The 23048-nt window shown below is 56.6% G+C and overlaps 1 protein-coding gene and 1 long non-coding RNA gene across 2 annotated transcripts; one reads left to right on the plus strand and one right to left on the minus strand.

Moving 5' to 3' along the window:
- Nucleotides 1–1498: 1498 nt before the first annotated feature.
- On the minus strand, nt 1499–11080 carry LHX5 (LIM homeobox 5). Its single transcript, XM_081037054.1, has 5 exons — nt 10539–11080; nt 8268–8491; nt 7298–7575; nt 6534–6699; nt 1499–2804 (listed from the first exon to the last, which is right to left on the minus strand). The coding sequence occupies exons 1-5, from the start codon at nt 10709–10711 to the stop codon at nt 2437–2439; spliced, it is 1209 nt and encodes a 402-aa protein (XP_080893180.1). The 5' UTR covers nt 10712–11080; the 3' UTR covers nt 1499–2436.
- Nucleotides 11081–11223: 143 nt separating this feature from the next.
- Nucleotides 11224–21680, plus strand: LOC308492361. The gene is made up of 2 exons (XR_013992499.1): nt 11224–11291; nt 18224–21680. It is a non-coding gene; the product is annotated as an uncharacterized lncRNA (long non-coding RNA).
- The last annotated feature ends 1368 nt before the right edge of the window (nt 21681–23048 follow it).

Consider the following 23048-nt stretch of genomic DNA (forward strand, 5'->3'; position numbering starts at 1 on the left):
AGGAAGGGCGTGTGGGGAGTTAGCCCCAAGTACTGACCATGACCCCAAAGATGAACGTCCCTCCTGAAATCTGGTTTCTGGAGCCACTCTCTGAGACTTGATGCCCCCCGCCCCAGGGTTACTCCAGTGTCTCCTGACATGTGAGTGGGCTCCTCCCACTCCCACTTCCCCCAGACTGTGAAGCTGTGGGCAGGCGAAGGGCACCTGCAAGCTCTGTTGTACGATCTCTAGTTTTTAAATGGAAAAAAAAAGTCTGGAAGGAAATGCATTAACCACATTACCACGGTGCTTGTGGTTCTGGGTGATTCCATTTTCTCCCTTTTGTGTATCTGAAATTCCTAAAATTTCCACAATGAGCAAGTAGCATTTGGGTGATAAAGACAAATATGCTACAAGGAAAGAAAAGAGAAAGCCAGGCCACTTTGCATTGTTCTTGTGAAGTCCACATAAAAGAAAGACAGGAGTAGGGTTCTTAGTGCATGCCCATTGCATGGGGGCTCACTGCTCCCCATCTCCCTGGACCCCTCCTTTCCTTTCCTTGCTATCACTAACATGGGCAAGCCCCCCTCGCCCCCCAACCCTAAGCTTGGGCAAAAGGGATTCAAATGCAGAACACTCTTCCATTTATGTTTATCTCCTTCATCTGCGGTGTCCTAGTTGGAAGGGAATGGAGGGAACCCTCTTCCCAATCCCTTTTGTAAGTAAGGAAACTGAGGCAGAGAGGGAGGGACTTGTCTTTAGGAAGTGGCCTCAGGCCTCCTAAATCTCATCTAGCACTATTTTCATCAAGCTGATTTACCTAACGACACAGCATGCACTGCATAAGAATGGCAGAGAACAACAGCCTTGCTCTCCCTGGGGTCACTTCTGTCCTAAAATAGCCATGCAGATAATAAGCATGGGCTTACCAGCCTGGAGCTTTTGTTTTTGTTTTTGTTTTCCACCTGGAATTGCATGGGGGTGTAATTAGGAGTGAAGCTAGAATTCTTTTGACAGACTGAGGACAAATCACACATCCATTCATTCATCGAATATTTTGAAGGCTTACTATGTGCCAAGCAGGTTTGTGTTAGATTGGAGTATTACATAAAGCATGGGGAGACACTGGGCCTGGCACACAGTGGCTGTCCAAAAAAAAGGCAGCCACTTTTATTACCGGATAGTTACCAAAAGCACTCCCCATTTAGACAAAGAGAGGTCTTTGAACCCATCAAGTCTGTTTTATGTCAGACACAAGAACCAGAGAAAAGAAGAATTCCATTCACTCTGAGAAACTATGAAGACAGACAAAAAAAAAAGGAAAACCACACAGCACTGAGGGGAAAAAAATGAACTTTTTTTTATTAATCTTTCTTTTTAAAAAAGTTGATTTTTTGTGGGTTTTTTGTGTGTGTTTTTTTAGGTAAACCTCTTTCTGCTTTCCCTCCCTCACTCTGCCCACCCTCCTCTTAAAAATATAAAAATGTCCAACCCCAGGTAACTAGAGTACAATAAATAAACAGTAAACACAAAAACATACTTTATTTGTTTCTTCTTTATACAAAATAAGGAAACTAGAAGCGTTCAACTTCCAAAAAAGTATAATACTGTACATCCTGACGACCCAGCCTCCAGGCCCCAGGCAGGGAGGGTGGTCTGTGGGCCAGAGCCCAGAAATCTTGGCGCCTTGCCCAGTGGGAGGGCAGGGTGGGCGAGTGTTCGAATCTGGCCTGGACCTCGGGGCTCAAAATGAATGTCACAGTAAGGAAAGAGGGGGTGGTCTGGCCCAAAGCTGGCGAAGTCCAGACCGCCCCACCTTCCTAGAAAAGCTGACCTTGAGCCTCAAGATTGGCCACGAGGCGGCGCCCACGTGCAGGTGGATTTGTCTTCCAGGGACACCCCCATTCAAGCGTTGTTTTTCTCTCGCTGTCGCTGTCCATCTTCTCTCTCTGGCTGGCGCTCTCTCCATCTCCTCGCTCCCGCATTTTGCTCCCTTTCCTCTCTCTCCCTTCAATCTCTTTTTCTTATCATCTTGTGTGAAAGATGGGGAAAGCAGAGTGAGAAATAAGATTACAAAATGCCACTCGGATTGTAGAGGCGGGGGGAGACAAAATCATCCCCGCCCCTTGGCCTCCACCGTTTCTTGGTCCACAGGGGTGGTGGGCGGGGGTCCGGGGGAAGTGTAGAGCGTGCTTGAGATCTCTTGACCCTCTGCAGTATTGACTTTGGTCCCAAGAAATTGCTGGCGGCTGCCAGGAGAGCGCTGGCGGAGGCTGGGGGTCCTGGAGCGCGGCGGGGTGAAGACGGGGGTCGGTCCCTCTCCGCGCCCAGCCGAGGAGCAGCTGCCGGTTGAGTGCGGACCCGAGAGAGAACCCCTGAGGGAGCCCCCGGCCGCCGCTGAGTCGGGCGTTTTGGTTTGGGGAGGCCGCGCCCAGGTGGCTGTGTGGCCTGGTGGCCTTACCACACGGCGGCCTCGTTGAGCTCGGGGTTGGGGTGCGACAGGGGTCCGCTGTAGCCGCTGGCACCGCTCATGGGGAAGGGCGGGCTGGGCCCCCCGCTGAACACCTCGCCGGGCAGGGGGTGCAGGGCGCCGGGCATGCCCGGCTCGGGGCTCGGCGTGTCCGGGTGCGAGATCATGTCGGTGAACCTGGGGTTGTCAGCCGTGTGCGGCCCCGCGAGCGGCGGCTCCAGCGCGCCCAGCGGCGTCGAGCCGGGCCCCGAGGCGGCCAGGAAGCTGGAGTCGGCCGGGGACTGCGCCTGCGACGGCGGGCCGTGTGTGAAGAAGTCGTAGTTGCCTCCCGGAGCGTAGTAGTCGCCTTGGTAGTCTGCGGAGGGGTCGGGGAGGAGACAGGGACAGGTGAGAGACGTCCAGGCCAGGGAGCGACTCCCGGGGCCGGGCGGGGGACCCGGGACACCGGCCCCGAGAGACGACGCCCAGAGACAGGGCTGCTTGGTCGGGGCCGCTGGGAGGGCACGTGTGAGGACAGCGCGACACTGTGGAGGTGAGAGACCCACAGAGAGGCCTGCGGAGACCGAGAGGGAGGGAGGTCCGGGGCTGCGACACGCAGACCCGACGGTGGGGCTGCGGAGAGAGACAATGAGAGATGCCGAAAACCAGAGACAAGCTGAGAGACGCCGAGAAGCCACGGGAGACACTCAGAGACAGCGAGGGACAATGTGTGAGACGCCAGGACTTCAGTCAGAGTCCTGACCCACAGATGGAGCGAGACCGCGGCTGTGGAGACGCAGAGGCACTGAGCCGTCGCAGTGTCTTAGAGCTGGGGAAAGGCACACAGAGAGCGACAGGCACGGGCTGCGAGACGTAAGCAGGGGCCAGTGGGAAAGGGGACGGAAGGGGAGACCGAGCTGGGAGCCCCGGACTCAGAGATACCCAAGGCAAGGCAAGAAAAGGGACCCACACGCCAAGCGGCTGAGAGATTGCAGGTGGAGCAAGACAGTCTAGGAGACGTCAAGAGAAAGAGATGGGACAGCCGTGGTTAGAGACACACGCGAAAAACCGGGCGACAGACCCAAACCAGGACAGGAAAGCCAGACACGCACAGAGACACCCAGAGACTGAGAGATGCATCGCAGAGAAAAGCAGAGACGCAGAGGCTGAGGCCGCGAGAGGAGCAGGGCGAGGGTGCAGGCGAGACAGAGACCGGAGCGCGAAATGCTTGAGACCCGGTGGCGACCAGCCTGGGCAGAAACCGGGACCTGGGCACAGGCTGGAGCACCGAGGGCCTGGCGAGGTGGGCCGGGCGCAAGGCGGTCTCACCGCGGGGTCTTTCTGCTTCGGAGCCCAGCAGAGGACAGCCCTGCGCCCGCCCGGGTGAATGCCGGCGTCCGACCATTTGCACTGGTCTCGCTTGACTTGAAAGCCAGAAAGCTGAGCCCCAGCTACTTGGGAGACCGTGAGGAGGACCCCAGCATTCTCTCGGAGGTGTCCGGAGTTTCCCGGGGACCTCGGGGTACAGATTCGGTCCTCTAGGGTCACCCGGTGGGTTGGCCCAGGGTCTGAAGCATTTGGGGACATAGAGCCCTTTTGAGAATCTGGTGATAGCTTTGGGCTCTCTCTCCAGCAAAATGCACAAATGTGTGTTTTGCCCACAAATTCCAGATGATATGCCTGCCCATTCTCTATAAACTGTTTCTAACCCGCACTCATAGCCCCCTCCCTCATGTCCTGGACAGCGTGCTTGTCTCCCCCCAGTCGGCCCCTGAAGGATTGGGGTGGGGGACCCCACGAAAGGAGCACCTCGTAACTCGCACCGGTGACAATAATCCGCTTTGTACGGTGGGAAAACCAGGGTGGCCGGAGTCCCCTCCGCAAACCCTCATCCCCTGCTCAGTCTTGGGGTCTCAGTCACCGGGAAGAGTTCCGAATGCCCCCTGTCGCTCCCTTCCGTCTCCAAACCCTGAAATCAGTCCAAATGGGGGTGTTCGGAGGCTCGGCTCCGACGCGGTTTAGGCAACAGCTAAAACGGTTGCTAATTACTTTTTATAAACCACTCACTGCATTCTCCCCGAAAGTGAAGGGAGAGGTTGGAAGCGGCGAATTTGGGGCCCCTAAGGGACAGGGATGGGGGTGGGCCGGGGCCGCAGCGAGCGGGCCAGCCAGCGAGGGCCGCGGCCCCCGCGCGGAGCGCGCCGCCTCCGCCCATATGGCGGCCGGGCCGGAGGTAATTGGAACAAACGCCGTCTGAAAAGGGCACAAAAGCCGCAGCTGGGGCTTTGTCCGCGCTCCCACGGGGAGCCGCAGGCCCGCCGCCCGGCCCCTTTCTCGTCCGCTGCCGGCCGCCGCCGCCGGGATCTCCCAGCGCGGATTAGGCGGGGCTGCCTTGCTGGGGCTGGGGGTCCTAACCCCCGCCCCCATTCCGGGGGAAGTGGGACCCGAATATCCAGGCCCCCACCCCAACCGGCAGACGCGGGCAAAGGAGGCGGCGGGATGGGTGGGGGCGCACTGTCCTCGGGGAATCCTTGGTTAATTACCCAGGCGGGGAAAAATTCCGGCCTGGTACCGCCCTACCACCTTCTTGCGCCCGCTGAGATTTTGTGCGGAAGGAGGCAGATAGGTGGAGGGGTTGGTGAGTGGAGACCCCAGGATACAGCCACCATCCGGGCAGTCCTGGCGGTCTGTAGCCCCCCAATCTGGGTCCTGCCGTCGCACAGTTTCTCCCCCCAAAGCACAGCCGTGCATTTTACCCACAATTTCTGGGGGCTCTGGCTCCATCTGAAAATTTAACCTCCCAGGCCTGCGATTGTACCACAGCCAACGTCGTCTTCCCTGAGTCTGCCTGGGCGCTGGGCGGCTGCACTTCGCCCTCGGTGTTGCCACCAAACCCACTTTTCTAAAAGAAGTGGCCTCTCCCCAAACTGGGCGACTACCCCTCCCCCACCCCCCAGCAGGCCTGTGACACTGGGCTACTCCGAGGGGAGGTCCCTCTCAGGCCCAGGCACTCCTGGGGACGCTCCAAATGCAGAGGCTCAGGAACAGAGGCGGGTGGCGCCTTCCTGGCGCGCACAAGTCTGGGAAGTGAAGGATGGTGTTGAGCGCTACCATGCCCCATAGCACAAGGGGTTTCCAAAAACCTCGGTGGGGGAGTTGGAATGGATCACTGCCAAGCAGTTGTGGACGGAAGGAGGGGAGGGGAGAAATAAAGGAGGAGAGAAAGAGGGAAGGAGGAAGAGAATGGGTGACCAAGAGGAGAGTTCACCCAGGCCTGAGCCTGTTAACACCAACCCAAGAATCCTTGGTTGCAAACTCCTGCTCCTTGCCCCCTGCAGCCCCAAAGGTGGAGCGTGGATCACTGGGTTGGCCCAATCCTTGGGTCCCCAAGGCACCACTGACCCCGACGTGCTTGGGGCTGGAGAGTGGACTTGGGTACTGCCCAGAGCAACTGCTGACACCTCAGCTTCTAGCGCCAGGCGTCGTGTGCACAGTTCCCGTGGCGGCAGAACCCAAGTGCTGTGCTGGAAGCTCGCGAGCCAGCTGCGGGGACGGATCCTGAGCCCTCCACCACTACCATCAGCGCGCCCCCTCCAGGCCTCAGTTCCCGCGGGTGCCAAGTACACCAGGGCCAGGGCAGCAGGGAGGCCGTGTGTCCGGTGGGGTCCGGTGTGTTTGGATTTGTGACGGCCCCGCTTGATACGATGGGAGGGAGTGTGTGAGCCTGTGGACGTCTCCCGGGGTGTTTGCCAGTTAGTGTGTCCGGGACACCAGTGTGTGGTCATGTGTGATCCTGTGTCCAGATCTGCGTTCCTGAGGTCTCTGAACCCAAGTGTGTGTTTGAGGCAGTGCGTGTGCCCATGTGTCCTGCACGTCGCTGCTTGTCTGGTGTGTTTACCTGCGTATCGCGGTGTAGGTGAGTGAACCCGTGTGTCGGATTCTGCGTCCAGGAGGTATCTGGGGGTGTGTCCATCACTGTCCCGAGTGAACAGAAGGGAGGAGGAGTTCCCTGGGCAGCCGACAGTGTGGGGACCCGGCCCCGCGCCTTCAGCCCCCAGAACAGCGCGGGCCTCAATGCGGGGCAGCTTGTCCCGGGGCCCCTTACCTCCATAGTAGGTGTACGGAGTGGACCCCAACATCTCAGACTCGTCCAAGCGGCCGCCCAGCGGACGCATGCGCCGCGGACTCCGGAAGAAGGCGTGTCTCCGGGCGCCCAGCGCGCTCAGCTGTTTCATCCGGCGTTCCTTGGACCGTCGGTTCTGGAACCACACCTGGGACGGGAGGGGGCCGTGAGCTCGGGAGGGGCTGTCCTCTCCCAGCCCGGACCGCCCCCGCTGCGCCCTCCGCCTCCTGCGCTCCACGCCTGCCCCGAGGGGGGCGGGGGCCGGCCGGATTAGGGCGGAGGGCTGGGGGGGCCCCAGTGAACCAGCCAAGGGTGAAGGATTTGGCGGACCCGTGGGGCGACTCATAAAGACTTGGGCTTCCTGGTCCTCGCCCTGCTCGCGGCCTGACGGCTTTATAAAGGCCGCCTGCCCCGCCGGCTCTGGTTTCGGCCCCTCGGCTCCCCAACCCGACCCGGCCGTCGGTCTGTCAGCCCCGCGCAGGGCGCAGGAAGGAGGCACGCGAGGAATGTGGCCTCTCTCTCTGCTCCACAGAGGAGAGGAAGGGAGGGATCCCGTACCCCCAGTAAGGCTTTAAACCCTCCCTCGTTGAACCGGGAGGGGACGGGGGCTTCAGAGAAGTGAGGTGACCGGCGACTTCGGCTAGGGGTTCGACCCGCTGCCCGCGCTGGGGCGCACCGTCTGCCCCATTCCCAGCCCTCAGCCCGGGAGGCCGCGAGGGTAGTGTGGAGGGTGACTCGGGCCGCACCTGGATGACGCGCATGTTGAGGCCGGTCTCCTGTGCCAGCTGCTCGCGGATGTGGCGCGTGGGCTTCGGCGTGGCGGCGAAGGCGGCCTTCAGCGTCTCCAGCTGCTTGGCTTTGATGGTGGTGCGCGGGCCGCGCCGCTTCGTGCCGGAGTTCTGCTCCTCGTTCTCGTTATTGGCTGTCTCCTTGTCCGACGACGTGGAGTTGTCCGTCTCCTTGGGATCGTCTTGAAGTGGGTCCTGGAGGTCCGGGGACAAACTGCGGTCCGTACAGGACGACACTGCGGGCGGACGGAGCGGGAAGGGGACAGCGGCGTCAGCGGCGGCCCGAGGCCTCGCCAAGCCGGTAGCGGGTCGGGTCGCTGGCGGCCCAGGCTGCCGCCAACCAGGCCGCATTCCCTCCCAAACCCCGCGACAGCCCCTCCCCCAGGGGTCAGGCGCCCGCCCACTCCCTCCAGGCGGGGCTGGGCCTTGGGGCGGCCCTTCTCAGCCGTCTCAGCACTTTCCAGCTATTGCCTGGGTAAAGGGGAGGCACGCTCTCTGGAGAGCCCGGCCTTGTTGGAGGAGGGACAGGAGGGCACACATGCCCTCCCGGCCTCGGATCTTTTTCTTCCTTCTCTCCTTTCTCCAGACCCCAGTTAGTGTCCTCCCAAGGCAGGTAGAAATTACCAGGGGCTCCAAAGTGGTAGAAGGGGTGGGGGAATTGCGCAGTTCCAAACTGGGGGAGGTGGCAACTTGGGAAAGGCTCCTGAATTGGAGGAGGGCAGGTGTTCCGGTATCCTGTAGGACTGACTCGGAGCGCTGTTCCCTTCCCCAGCCCCGGCCTTGCCCTAGAACTGCCTGGTGGGTGAGCAGGTGTGGAGAGCTCTGAGCGAGCACAGAAAGCACTCAGGGGGCAAAGCAGAGAGCGCCAGGCTGGGCATAGCGGGAAGGCACTCGGGCCTCGGGCAAGAGAGGAGCAGAGGTCTCCTACCTGAGTTGAGGCTGCCCTCCTTGAGGCTGGATGAGCTCAGGTAATCATCCTTGCACACGAACTTGTTCTCGTCGATGACGTAGAGCTCCTCGCCGGTGGACAGCTGCTTGTTGCACACCATGCAGGTGAAGCAGTTGAGGTGGAAGACTTTACTGCGGGCCTTGCGTACGAGGTCGCTGGGCGAGATGCCTTGCGCACAGCCCGCACACTTAGTGCCAAAGCGCCTGCAGACACAGCACGGCCCCTCGTCACCTGGGGCAGCCCGATGGCCCAACCTCACAAGCCCCTGACCTCTTCCCATCCACCCTAGCTTGTGAGAAGTCTCCATTTCCACATCTATCACATGAGACCCCAATCCTGTCCTCCCTGGCTGGAGCACAAACGGTGAGACAAATGTCCTGGGCTCTTCTTGGGACTTGGACTCTTATGCCTCATTCACGTTTATTCGGACTCCACCGAGCTTATAGCAAGAGCAATGGGCACAGCCTTCAGCCAAGCAGAAGGCCCAGGGACCCACAAGAGGCTCTCCATACTCCCAAATCCTCCCCGAGCCAGCTGAGAGGCTCAAGGGAGACTCGGCTCTCCAGGTCACAAAGAATTTTAAGCCAGGCAGGCCGAGTTTGGACCACTTCTTGGCTTTGCCTCCTTTATCTTTTTTCCAGTCTTCTGGGACCCCAGTAGGACCAATCAGCCTGGCTGGTGGGGTCCAGCAATGGGATGGGGAGCCCCTGTCCCGAGCTGAACCTGAACAGAAATTAGGGACCCTTCTGCTGATTCAGGACCACCAGCACGGGAGCCTTTCCAGTCCCCTTGTAGGACCCACCAGAGCTCGTCAGGAGCTTGTGGACAGCAGGACCCGAGAACGGGGGACTCTGGGAAGCAGGGACTAAGTCTGCAGCCCTCCAAAATCTCTGGCCCTGGCAGGCAGCGGGAGAATGTGGCCAGAAGTCAATCCTACACCCCCATGGCTAGCACATGGGATCGCGGAAATCCCCCCTTTCCCACGTTCCTGGTCTAAATCCTTTTCTTTTTTCCTTGGGCGCTGGGAGAAGTCCGGCACCCCCAAAATGGGTGGTGCAGACCGGCAGGAAGAGGGGTTGAGGTGCAGGTTGGGAGAAGGTGAGAGCCCAGGACTTGGGGGCCCCACATCTACTCACACCCAGGTCTCTAAACAGGGCGAATTTGGGTGACGTTGATGTAGTGAGGGCATTAGAAGCCATAAGTCACTTTTGGCCTTATCCGGCAGCGTAATTGGCCATATGCACCTTATCAAAAATCATTAGGCGCTTTGCAAGCAATGCCACAGTAGGGGCCTCAGTTCTCTGGGCCGCGGAGTTTACACGTGTAAGGCGCGGCTGACATTTTCTCCTATTCAAATTCCCCAGTGCCTAGCGGCTGAGGCCAGCGAGCAGCCTTGCTCCTCGGTGTTAATCACTGCCCCCTAACCCTGGGCTCCGGAATTCTCACTCACAAAGCCCACTCTGGGCGACGGGTGGAAGCAGGCAGGACTGAGCCGCCAAAAACCCCCACAGCCTTCCCAGGCAATTCCCAGCTGGGGAAACTGAGGCCCAGAGAATCGGTCATCCCTGCCTTGCCTGCGGGCCCCTGCGGGCGGCGAGGGGAGGTGACAGAGCCTGGCGTAGACTCCAGAGGTCCTGATTCTCAGCTTCAATTTCGTTGGTACTTTTCAACATGGAAGAAAATGTTTCAGGAGTTGGGGTGGGAAGATGAGGAGGAGAAGGTTTCTTCCCCCCAACATCAGAGGAGACCTTCTTGGCTGAGCCCCCTCTGGAGCTGGGAAGTTTCTGTTTGTCCAGGAAGGCTCTGGGGCCCATCCTGCCTTGCCAGGAGGGAAGGCTCTGGGCAAATGCACTCTGCCTAGGAGACACTTCCAGCCAGCCCTAACTTTGCAAAAATCCTTCCTGTCTCAGAACTGGGTTTGAAACTTGCATCCTGGGGTTGCAGCCTCGGGAAAAGGGCAGAGGTCTGTGGGGAGTAAGTTTGTCAGGGCTTCTTTCTTCCCCTGCCCCACCTCTGCTCCAAGCAGGCCTGGAGGAACAACCGTGAGGCAGCCACGCAGCGTCCTTGTTGCTCCGCTCGGGCTTGGGCCCTTTCCTGGACCGAGGACAGAAGGAGAGCAGTGAGCTGCCCATTTCCCCTTTTAAGCTGGTGAGCCTGGGAGGCTGGGATGGGTTTCGGGTCTCGCCTTCCCGGGTGCCCCAACCGAGCGCCAAGTGGGCACGCACTTGGCAGGGCTGCGCGGCCTCTTACCTGAAGAAGTCATTTTTGCAGTAGAGCTTGCCCTCGCGCGAGAAGCACTTCTCCGAGAGGTTGGTCTTGCACTCGCAGCACTGGACGCATTTGATGTGCCACGCGCGGTCCAGCACGTTCAGCAGAAAGCGGTCAAGGATGGGCCGCTCGCAGCCGGCACAGTGCACCATCATCGCCCCGCAACCCGGCGGCTCGGGCCGCCTTCCCTCCCTTTGGGCCCCCGGCCCTCGGGCCCCCCGGCCCCGCCGCTGCGCTCCGCCTCTTGTCTCGGCCGTCACCGGGCGAGTCCGGCCGGACCAAGACTCAGCCGGTGAAGTCCTTGGGCAATCACTGGCCTGGCGCTGGGCCGCCTGGGGAGCGGTGGGGAGCGGTGGTGTTCACAGCCTCATGCCCCGGGCCGCGCGCCCCAGCGCTTGTTCCGAGCTCCCCCAGGTGTGTCTTAGGTGGCTGCTGGCCTCGGCGCCGCCGAGCGGCTTTCCCCGGTGGCGGAGGCGCCGGCACTTTCCCCCACTTTCAAGCGGTCCCGATCCTCATCTTTGTCTGGCCGCCGCCTAATTCGCGCATCCTTATTCAGATTTGGTGACGTGGCGCGGCACGTAGGGGGCCTGGCGGCCAATGGGCGCGCGGTGGCCATGGCAACCTCTTAAATTTATAGCATATCTAAATTGGCTACAGCGTTGCGGTCTGGACAGAGCAAAAAAAACAAGGCATCAGTATTGTTGAGTATTAGCTTGTACCTGGTTCGGAGGCGAAGTAAGTATTTACCTTCTAGTTTGGGGCTGTGGGCTGTGGGCCGCGCGATCTGAGAACTGTGTCTCTCTTCCTCTCTCTCTCACCGCACAAATATTTGGGGACCAGGATTCCTGGGCCTAGTGGGGGGAGGGACCCTTGCCCCCTTCGCCATCTCCACAACTTGCAGAAGTTGCCCGAGGCTGGGAGCTCCACCTCCGCCTGCTCCTTCCCAGCCAGCCCAGGACGGACTCCCTGACCCACGCGCACCCCTGGGGTCTGCTCCCCGGAGCTGCCATAGCGCAGTTCTAGGGGCTCCCAGAGCCTCCCGGCTTCTATTGTCATACGTGGGGCTGGGGCCCAGTCGTGCCTTTCTCATGGAGGGAGGGAGGGAGGGAGGGAGGGAGGGAGAGAGAGAGAGAGAGAGAGAGAGAGAGAGAGAGAGAGAATGAGAATACGAATGGAATCAGTTCGGCTGGCGTATTTTTCCTCTGCAGGCCCAGGTCCAGGTGTGGGGTGGGTGTCATCTGGCCTGGTCAGGGACCGGGGAATTTCAGTCCTGAGCACACCGCCCAAGGGGCTCTGGGGGAGATGTGGGGTGGGGCGGTTACAGGGTCGACCTGTCTTCCCCAAGCCAGATCAGAGGTCGCCTTCCCCAGGTCTCTCCGTTTCTCGCTGCAGTCCCCGTCAGGCAGTCGGGGCACCGTGGTGAGTGGGTCGCACCGCCAAGGCAGGGAAGGCTAGCGATTAAGTGAGTACTGCTTGCACATGCGGGCCCTATGGGATGGGTGTGAAATTTCAGTTTCTCATAGGGCACAGGAAGAGAGGCTCCGCTGGGCGCCAAAGGTCTGGGGTGTGGTGGGTGCTCGCAGGTATGTGTGTAGAGGGGTTTGGGTGTGGGGGTTGGGGGGAGGAGAGGGCCAGGCCTCTTTTCCAAAGGGGACCAACCTGTGAGTGGGCGCTCCAATTCAGAGAGGCCTGGAGCGTCCGCGGGGATTTTCAATCCGGCTTCTGGAAAGCCGGCTGCTGGGGAAGGTAGGCCCTGGGCCCAATGGCTGGAGCTGGAGAACTGTGTTTGTGCCACAATTTGGCTGTGTACGTGTGTTTGGGTGCATTAACCGAGTTTGTTAGCGTATATTTGATGTTTGAGAATTGCATTTTTGCTTCTGTTTATAGTTAGTAATCAAGCATGTGAGTACATTTTCATATGTGTGTTTTTTGTGTGCATTTTGTTTATATCTGTGTGTGGTTCCGCTAATGTTTGTATTAGTCTGTGTACTCTTTTTGTTGGCCTGTGTATATATTTACTTGTGGCCACGTGAATGTGAGGGTGTTTGCGTGTGTGAGTGTGCATTTGTGTAAGATTATTTGTGTACCTGTGTGCTGACATTGATGAGAAAATGGACTTTAAAAAATCCAAATGTTTGTGCTTGTGTGTAGATGAGTGGTGTGTGTGTGTGTGTGTGTGTGTGTGTGTGTGTGTGTGTGTCTGAGCCAGGTTGGACGTGTTAGTGCAGAATTTTGTGGATCTGTGTTGTGTGCCGGTCACTACGTGTGTCACGTGTGTATTCGTGCACATAGCAGTATTTTTGTTTATGCCACTCCTGTAGGTTTTTATGGCGGGGGTGTTTGTGTGTGTCCTAGCAGTGTTTACCTTTGTGGGTTTAAGGGGGACAGGATTTGTGGATACTTGTGATGGGGCATTTGGTGGAGGCACAGAGACGCCCACTTCTTTCCCTGTTCCCGTCCAGGCCCAGCACACCGTCTCCTACTCTCTAGGGGAGATGATATGGCTGGGGACAGGGAATTGACAAATGTTTGTCACCAGGTGGGGCATTGACCCACAAGCTGAGTCTCTGAGAAGGAGTCCCCAAATCAGGCAGCTTCTGCCTGAAGGTGCTGCCGCCCCATCCTCCAGCTTGCTGACGGACAGGTGTCTACACAGCCTAGCAGTGTGGCTGCTTGGAGCCAGGTTTGGCCAGGAACAGCAAGCAGGTGGATCTTGCCTGGTCTCCCAGGTCCAGTGGGGAGAGCTCCAGGGGCCCCCAATGAAACCACAGTTTCTAGCAGTGCCTGGCCCTGACTCCTAGGGCATGAAGGGTCCTTGAGAGAAACAAGGACCCGTGAGGGAGAGGCACCCAGGCTGAAGGGAGGGTGAATTGTGCTGTCTGCTGGGTCTTTGTCTCACTGGGGTTTCCCTCTCTCTCCTGAGTTCTCTTCACATCTGTTTTCTTTCCTTTCTTAATGTTCAGAGTCTGTTCTCTTTCTGTTTCCCTTACCCTCTGTTTCTCCATCACTTTCTCTCTCGATTTCTCCCTCTGCCTCTCTGCTGGGTGTCCAAATCCAGCATCCGGTTCCTCGCTGCAATTAGTAATTCTCATTGTGCACCGTCCAGATTTTGGGGTGCCAGAGGGAAGACTCACATACAGTCATTAGAAGCCCCCCTCTGAGGGCCTTCTCCTCTGCTCTGGATGCAGCACACTGAGCCCACCCTCCCTGAACCCCTCACCGGGTACCCGAAGAGCTGGTCTGCCGAGTCTTTCCAGCTCGGGCTTTGCCTACTCTGCCGGCTACTCGATGACTTGCAGACAAATCCAGCTGCCCCCCACTCCTGGCTGGTGTAAATGCCAATGCACAGCCAGGCCCCTGCAGCTGTGGTGCCAGGCCAGGGAGCTAGCAGGAATGGGGACAGCTTCAGAGAGCAGCTCTGGGGCTCCCCGAGCCTGGATGTGGTGAATCACCTGGGGCCAAATGCCTTATTGCTGGAGGTGAAGGCTCTGCCTCCAGAAGCCGAGGTGTGGCCTTCTGCCTCGGGGAGCTGAATTTACCCATCCTGTTCAGGTCACAGGCCCCCTGGAGTCACCCTGTGGGGCTCGGTACAGTCCAACCCTAGTCCAGAAGCCCCATCGCCTCAGCCCAGCTGCAGGGGAGCCTGGCTGGCCTTCGCCAGCCCTCCACCTTCCAGGGCGCACGGCATCCGGAAAACGCCAGCAGACCAACTATTAGAAGAATTATCCCGCCCTAACAGCGCTAACAGATGGCGACCAGGCAGCGAAATCCCCTCCTATATGTAACTAATAAACCGCTTGTGTCTTAACAGGGTAATGCATGGAGACGCAATGTCACTTATACAAGATGTTGATGGAATTTACTATATAAAAATCTTCCTCCTAGAGTAGAGAGTATCAACATTACAACTCGACAGACGGCGGCGGGATAAGTAAAACAGACAAAAGACAAACAAGATAATAATCTGTTTCCAATCACTTAAGCCCTGTAGAGTTAGTAATACGCGGTTTGCATATTCCCCCTTGAGTTCGGTAATTAATTACCGGCGAGGAGGCACAGACCCGCCTGGGGTGGGAGTTTTGAGGCGCGCTGAGCTGAGGCTTGGGGGTGGCGGGGGCGCCTTTCTCGAGCTCTCCACCTCGGGACGCGGGCCAGCGGCGGGAACGGGGACTCCTGCGGGCGTGTGCAGCTGACCTTCCCGCAGGTTGGAGAGAACGTTGAGAACGTTTCAGTTGCAGCTCCGGACGCCTCCCCGGAAAGTGTCCTGTTCGGGGGGATGCGACCCAGCAGAAGCGGGGGTGGGGGGCTTTCCCGGTGGCCAGAGCATCTCCCTTCACCTCTCTGAAGGCACCCCTCCCCCTCCCTTTGAATGGCCAGGAGTGGCCTGCTTTCTTGGGGGACGCGCGCGCTGGGGAACCCGGAGTCGCGCCCCTCGTCCTCTTCTCCCTGTGGTACCCGGGGCGGCTCAGGCGGCCCCCTCCTGACTTCGAGCATTAGCACGCCACCCCACCCCCTCCCGCAACAAGCACAGCCCTCAACCCCCTACCCCACCCCCAAGAGCCTGCGCGGCTTTAACATTAAACAAACGCAGCGAGCGCCTCAGAGCTGCGCTCTCGGCCGGGTCTGCGCGGTGGCGGTGGCGGCGTTACAAATTGTAAATTTAAATTGCTCGCCGGATTCATTACCTCCCCTCTTTGATTTCAGCCAGCCGTGAAAAATTATACTGGTGTACCACTGAGAAACTGTTTTGCCGCAAAGAGCCCGCGCCTAATCACTGGCTTTCTCCCTCCGACAAAAGTGTAATTATTTTGTTTGGGGTGTAAATATAGGCCGCGCCGCGCACACACACTCAGCGTCCCGCGGCGCCGCCGCGCCCTGCCCGCCGCCGCGTGGACTCGGCCCCGGAGCAGGAGCGGGCGTGGAGGCTGCCCCCGAGGCCGGAGAAGAGAGGCCCCCTTGGCGACCCGGCGAGAGTCAGAGAGCCCAGCCCGCAGGTCCAGCCTCCGGCCCCTGCCCTAGGGAGTTCGGGTTTGTTTGCCGGAGGATCCCGGACCACGTGCGCCCAGGCCGGCCCGGGAGAGGCCCGCGCGGCTCCATGCGTGGGTCGGGGCTCCGGCTCCGGCGTAAGCGTTAGCGCAGAGACGGAGAAGCGATGGCCGGGGCATGAGAGTGGGGTGAGGGGGGATGAACGTCAGGCATCCCGGCGGGGGCAGGCTCCCGGGAGCAGCCCCAAGTCCAGGCAGAGAAGAGTGTCCGGGCTTGGGCGTCCCCGTAAGGACCAGAGCAAAGGGAGAACCCTGGGTCCTGCGCTTCTGGAAGGCGGGCGAGCCGGGGCGGTGTGTCCCCTCTCGCTTTGCGGCCGACTGTTTGGTTTGCAGAACATCTCCGCGGGGTGCAGGGCGTTCCTGTCAGTGGAATTGCTCACTGCTTAATTAACGGTCTAGTTAACTGGGCAGGCCAGACCTGGAACGTTTAGTCAAAAAGAAAGGGAATCCCTCCATTTCCCTCCTTCCTTCCTTCCTTCCTTCCTTCCTTCCTTCCTTCCTTCCTTCCTTCCTTCCTTCCTTCCTTCCTTCCTTCCTTCCTTCCTTCCTTCCTTCCTTCCTTCCTTCCTTCCTTCCTTCCTTCCTTCCTTCCTTCCTTCCTTCCTTCCTTCCTTCCTTCCTTCCTTCCTTCCATTTTCATCCATTCAACAATGGGAAAGCTTCCCCCCTCCCCGATCGCCTTCCCAGCGCTGAGTCAGAACTCAACCCCAGTTCAATACCTGGGTTGGGACTTTAAGGGGCCTGTGGGGTGTGAGCAGCACGGGTCTGGCAACACTGAGTCAAATGGCTTTGGGACCGAAGGCCGCGATCAGCTTTAGGGGGCCGTATGTGGGGGCGGGGCAGCCCTAGGTGCCACCAGGGACGTCTCTGGGAGGGAGTAAATGAAGAGGGCAGCCGCCGAACTGCGCTTTCGGGTTCTGAAAGATCCAAGTGAGCGCACGCACCTGTGAGGGCTTGCCAGCTTAGAGACCTGGCTGGTTGCGGCCAGAGCAGGGCTGAGCGTGGTGTCCTCTCTCTCTCTTTCCCCTCTGGCAATTCCCTCTGCTGGAATGCACTTTTCAGAGACCCCACCTATCAGGATGTCCAGCCAGCTCCTGTAGGATGCTGTTGGGCCAAACTCAGGCTCCAGTTGCTGGAAGGATGCAGGCTGGGGCTGCTCCCTGGGGGCCTGAGGGGGCCTGGGGAGGACAGACGGAAATGTGCAAGCCATTTCTCCAACTTGTGAGGGAAACACTGACGCTTTTGTTCAGAGAGGGAAAACCCCATACTTCCTGCATAGTTGCAGGCTGCCCTGCAACTGCCGGTGAAGCACAGACCCCAGGCAGCCAGACCAGCGAGGGTCTGAGCTCAGAACCACTGGGACCTTCCTCCTCCTCGCCCAGGTGGTAGGGCCTGGAGGTGGGCCCAGCCCTTCCGTGTGGGAGAGCAGGCGGCGCTGGGGGCAGTACAGGGACTGTGACCTCAGCCCCCGTAGCCCCACTGGGAGCATCTGACCCGTGGAGGCCCCCCCCCCCAGATGTTTCTGAGAAGATGCCTGCAATCCTGACCCATTTCTGGAGCCGCAATGGGGAGAGCTTTCCAGGGACCCTAACTTCCAATTGAAGGATCCCCCATACTTTCTAATTACCCTCTCGGACCAGCCAATCTGCCTTTGAGTCCGTATCTTGCCTCTCCTTTCTTTTCTCTTGGTCTTTTTCTCAGTCTCGATGGCATTTCTCTCTCTCTCTCTCTCTCCCTCCCTCCCTCCCACCTTTCCATTCTCTTCCACCTCCTCTCCCCGCCCTTCCACATCCCACCTCCTTTTTGTTAGCCTAATATGGGTTGCTTTAGAATTCGCCCGACTTTGGCAGCCTGCGCGCTGTGTGTGTGTGTGTGTGTGTGTGTGTGTGTGTGTGCGCGCGCGCGCGCTCGCGCGCGTGTATTTCTCGGCTGCTAATGATTGTGTGTTGATAGAGTAATGCAGTGGCCTCATTAGCCTTTGTTTGGAAGGTGTTAAAAGGGAAATCTGCATCGGAAAGCGGCGGTTTACATTGCAGCCAGGCTGAACCGCGCACCGAGCCGGCTGGGGGCCCCCGCCCATTCCCCCAGGCGCCCACCGCAATGGACCCCGGGAGGGGGGAGGGGCCCAGGGAAGGCGACCCCCCAGTGTCTTCCTCCAAAGGCGAGTATGTTTATCCTTGTGTGCGCCCTTCTGCTCCGCGGGGACCACAGCGGGAATCGCGTTTTCTCTGAAAACTCCTTTGAGCTGACCGTCAGTGTGCGGGCGCCTTTCTCCTCCAGGTTTCTTAGCGGAGGAGGGGGGCGGGGAAGGGCAGAATGCTGTTTGGAAAAAAAATTCCGGGGATTTTTTTTTGAGCGGGGGTGGTGATTAAGAGTGTTATTTATTTTGGAGCCGAATAGCAGGCAGCCCGCAGCGGCTAGGTTGGGCTCGGGGTCTCCTGGATGGTGGGTTTGTGGCGAGGTCCTTGCGCCCCGGCGGCGGGTGTTGGGAGCACTGAGCGTCAGTCTGCAAGAGTCCTCTTTCTTTCCTTTCAAGATAAGAGTATTTGCAGACGGCCAGAGGAAGAGCCTTCCTTACGCGGGAGGCCCATGCTTACACTTACTTTCTGGGTCTACCCACAGCCCGGGGCTCCACTTGGAGTGCGACTTCCACACAACACACCGGAGCGCGGCTGGCCGACTTTTCTGAAGCCCATCCCTTTATCGAGCTCGGGCTAGGGTGCGTGTGTAGGATTCGGAAAATGACCTTCACCTGAGCATTTCCCACCCACGCGGGGAAGCGAGGTTTCAGGCAGAGGAGAACGTGAGACGATTCTGTTTACCCTGGATCCTACGAAAAGGCCCCGAAAAAACATATAGTTTGAGCAGTCTCTGTGGGTGAAGCTGATTCAACTCGGAGCCAGAAGGGAGGAAAATCAGAAACAGAAACACCTGCGGAATCCCTGCGGCGGGACGTATACTCTGCGGTCGGAACAGAATCCGTTGCTTTTTGCTGGGCCTCGGTTGCCTCGGAAGAAACACTTTCTCCTCTTTCTGGCTTTCCTCTTTGAGTTGCGCTTGTCCCTCCCCTGGATTTGATGCTGCTGGCCTTGGGGCGAAGCTCCGCTGTTCCGGGCGTCCGGGCGTGTCCACAGCCCCGGGTACGCCCCGGCGAAGCGTTCGACATCACCTTTCTCCCCTGTGGTGGAAGGCTTAGACTAGGCGTTGTTTAGGGACAGAGCGTGCGAGGCTGGGGCCTGGGGCAGCGACGGCGAAACGAATTCCAAACCGAACCCGCACTCGCCATGACGACGCCCAGGCCTCCAAAGCCATGTGGACAGAAGAGAGGTTCCCAGCTAAAATCGGCCGCTGCGATGCGGTGGGGTGGTTATTAGGGCCGAGTTCGGACTACGCGGGGAGAGGATGGAAAATTCTCTCTCTCTCTCTCTCTCTCTCTCCCTCTCCCTCCCTCCCTCCCTCCCTGCCCCGCTCCCACTCTATCTTTCCCCCTCTCTATCTCCCCTTCTCTCTTCCCAAAGCAGGTTTCGCCGAGAAGGCAGCGGTGCGCCAGCCGTGGGCGGCAGGGCTGTACGCGGGCGCCGGAGTTTGGACGAGGACAAAGCCGGGAGCTGTCCGTGGTGCTGAGCCAATGGGCTCCCGTAACCTGCCCTCTCCTCCTTTACCCCCTCCTTCTGTCTCTTCTTCACTCTGTGATTCTTGCCTTCGTAGGCGTTTATTTCCTCCTTTTGTCTTTCCTTAGAACCCGTGTCCTGTACACGGGTCTATGTGTCAAAGAACAAAATGATTGATTAAAAACCGTGTCTTCTCCTTTCTTCCCAAATAAATGATTCAAGAAAGGTGTATTTTAAATGTACTCTAAAACAGATACAAATTGCTACCCACCAACTCCCAAAGAAGTGGAAATTCATGTTTCAAACAATAGACCTAAGCGATAACGAATGCCATTAATCTGCCCTTTGATTTATTCTGAAAAAGAGGCAAGTGGTTTAAAAATTTTAGTTTCAGAAATATCATATTCTTGGCACCTTAACTTCCTGGGTGGAAAAATATAAGAGCCAGGGAGGATTGGTGGTCAAATATGAAGGTGAACAGACTAAGGCTCTTGCCTACGAGTGGATAGAAACCTTGTGAGTGTGAAAGCGACTGACATTAAGTTGACTTAACCCTTTGAGGAAGAGATGAGATTTGCAAGGATAACAGTCTTTAACATTATTAAGCAGGCAATGATTCCTTTTGAAATTTGGGCACAAGAGGGTTAATCCGATGCTTCATTTTCTAAATGTGCACAGTGTTATCTAGATGTCTGACACAGTGTATGACCAAGCCCTGATTCTTCTGTTCAAGCCTATATGTAGCACTTGCCTAAAGAAGTTTGTGCAGGGGAGAAAAAAGATCATATACTCCCTCCGAGGGTGTGTGTGTGTGTGTGTGGGTATGCACCCATTTTAGTATACACAGATCTGTACATATTCCCTCTGGCATCTCAGAGATATACTGCCTCCAGAGAGCCCAGATGCCCTGGGGCCACCTCTTCATCTGATCTTCTCCAAACCTCCCCACCGTAAGAGTGTCCGCTAAGCCCAGTTGTTAGCATGAGTGATACTACGGAGAAGGGCCCCTCTGAATTCACTCTGGCTCCCCACCTGGACATTCTGGAGCTAATTTGCCCATAAAGGTAGGGGAAGTAGAATTCTCACACCAGAGTGATTTGGAATAAGGGGTTGAATCTTTAGGTTGGAGTAATTGTACCCCAGTTCTTCCAGACCCTGACTGTTTTTACCCAAACATCCTAAGATCTTTCACTGAGGCCAAAGCAACCCCCTCTTTGGATGATATACCTTTCAACCTTTCAGAATGCAGAACTTCATAATGCCAGGACAGAAACCCTGACCTTGAGTGGGTAAAGGAGCAATGGGGGAGGGGGAGAAGCCATTTAGTGAGTGACCGTTATGTGCATTTGATTACTTGATCTTCACTGCAACTCTGAGAAGTAGCAGATATTTATCATGGCTCCATTTGACAGGTGAGGAAGTTGAGGCTCAGTGATGGTTATTCAGTTGCCGATAGCTATGCAGTGAGGTCCTGTGATTCTAATCCAGGTCTCATTGGTACTGGAGCCTGCGCTAGGTCTAATGTCTGGGGGACCACACTGACAGCCATGCTGGGGATTTACCAGTGGTTACACCACTAATTTTCTTTAGCACAGTCCCTTTGCATTCCCAGGCCATCATGGTCTGTGGTCTGGATTTGGAAGTTGGTTTAAACCCTATGTCTGGAAGCAGGAGATAAGAACGGAGAGGACAGAGGACTCTCTTCATGGGGTTGGGTGGGGTTTCACAGACTGGGACCAGTTTAATGTGAAAAGGATCCCGGACCATCTCCTAAACCCACACCTAGGAGTCATCCCTGATTTCCCCTCTCTCTCCTGTTTCCTATCCAATCCATCAGTAAGTTCACTTATCTCTGCCTCCAAAATATATTCCAACCCATCTCCTTCTCATCTTCTCCGTTACCACGGTAGTCTAAGCCGCCATCATCTCATCTGTTTTATAGCGGTAACCTCCTGACTGGTGTCTCTGTTTCTTCTATCCTTGCTCTCCTCTACAATCCATTTCCTCCACTATAACTAAAGTTGTATTTTAAAATCATAAATCAGATCTTGTCAACCCTCTGACAATTCCCCAGTGCACTTAGAATAAAATCTATACTCCTCACTCTGTGCTGCAGAGTGACTGGCTCCTGCCCACCTCTGGGACCGTGTTCCCCCTTCATTGGCCCCCTTGCTATGCCTCACCCACACCTGGCTTTTCTCACCTCAAGACCTTTGTACTTGGCTTGCCGCTCTGCCTTCCGATTCTTACAAGGCCGACTCTCTCTTGTCACTTAGGTGTCAGCTCAAATGTCAACTTCTCAACGAAGTTTTCCCTGACTACCTATCTAAGCACCCCACCCCCGTCACTCTCTAGTTCACCTCTCTGTCTATTTTCTTTGTAGCTTTTATCAATATCTGGAATTATCCAATTTATACGTTTAGGTGCATATTGTCTGTCTTCCTTAATAAAATATCAGTTCCATGAGGGCAGAGACTGTGTTTGTCTTATTCGCTGTTGAATCCCCAGTGCCTAGCTCAGTACTTGGAACATAGCTGTTCAATACGTATTTGTTGACTGAATGAATAATGAATGAATACATAGATGACAAGAGAGCTACAGAAGTGAATGGAGATGGATGGGCAAAGCTGAGAAGGGACTGAACTTTATTTGCCTATCTTCCGGGCTCTGCAAATGTAGCAGCTAACTGAGTGGGTTGCCAGTTTGGAAAAAGGAAGAAAGAAAAGTCTGCACAAGGACCCCAAGAGGGTGCAGTCTTTAGGTAGATTCCACAGAGTAGATACAGGTCAAATTGGGATGGAGAAACGGGTCTATGCATTGGAGAATGATTTTTATTTGTTCTTGTCAGGTCAGAAACCTTCACATGGTTCCAAACAAAAGGGTGATAATGAAAAAACACAGCAAATCAGGAAGACATCTTCTTGATTTACTTTTTTTCTTTTTTTTTTGAAAAATCTAGGCAATCTCACTTGTGGGGAAGGTAATACATTGTAGGGTTAGTAGTTCAGACTCTGGAGCCCAATTCCCCTAGGTTGGAATCTGTCTCCATTGCCCACTGGCTGTGTGATATAGGGCAAGACAGGTTGCCTCTCTGTTCCTCAGTTTTCTCATCTGTGAAAGGGATAAAAGTAGTATACCTGTTTTACAGAGTGGCCACACATCTGGGTGGTTTTAGTCTGTTTTATGTGGGTCAGAACTTGGTATAGGAGAGGAAAAGGGGAGTAGAGTATGTTAGGGATGGGACAGGGAGGCAATCATGCAAAGAGATGGAGACACAAAGGGAAAAAGATGAGACCCACCATTTTTTGTTTTTAACTTTTAAAAAATTACTCTTAAGTGTGTTTTTTCAGGACCCATCAGCTCCAAGTCAAGTAGTTGTTTCAATCTAGTTGTGGAGGGCACAGCTCACAGTGGCCCATGCGGGGATTGAACTGGCAATCTTGTTGTTAAGAGCACCTCGCTCTAACCAACTGAGATAACCAGCCGCCCCAAGACCCACCTTTTAAGATCTCATTTTCTCCTTCAAGAGCTCTTCTCTTATCTGTCAAGGTAGAAGAGCACTCTGAAGTCTGAGGGCCTGGCTTAGACTCCTAGGTCAGTCATGGCAGATAGGACCTACTGCTCAGCGCCTCTGAACTTCAGTCTCGTTATCTATAAAATGGGGCAGTAATTGTGCCTACCTCAGAAGGTTTCTTCGAGCATTTGGGGAGAAGATGTTTGAGAAACTGCTTTCCAGTAGTTAGCTGCTGTCACTGGGCCTTATTTGGTGGGGGGCAGGCACTCCTTGCTTTACTCTTTACAAAGAAAAGTGTCTCTGAGCAGGTGAAAATGAGTGA

Source organism: Rhinolophus hipposideros (assembly GCF_964194185.1).
Source record: "Rhinolophus hipposideros genome assembly, chromosome: 24".
Lineage (NCBI taxonomy): Eukaryota > Metazoa > Chordata > Mammalia > Chiroptera > Rhinolophidae > Rhinolophus > Rhinolophus hipposideros.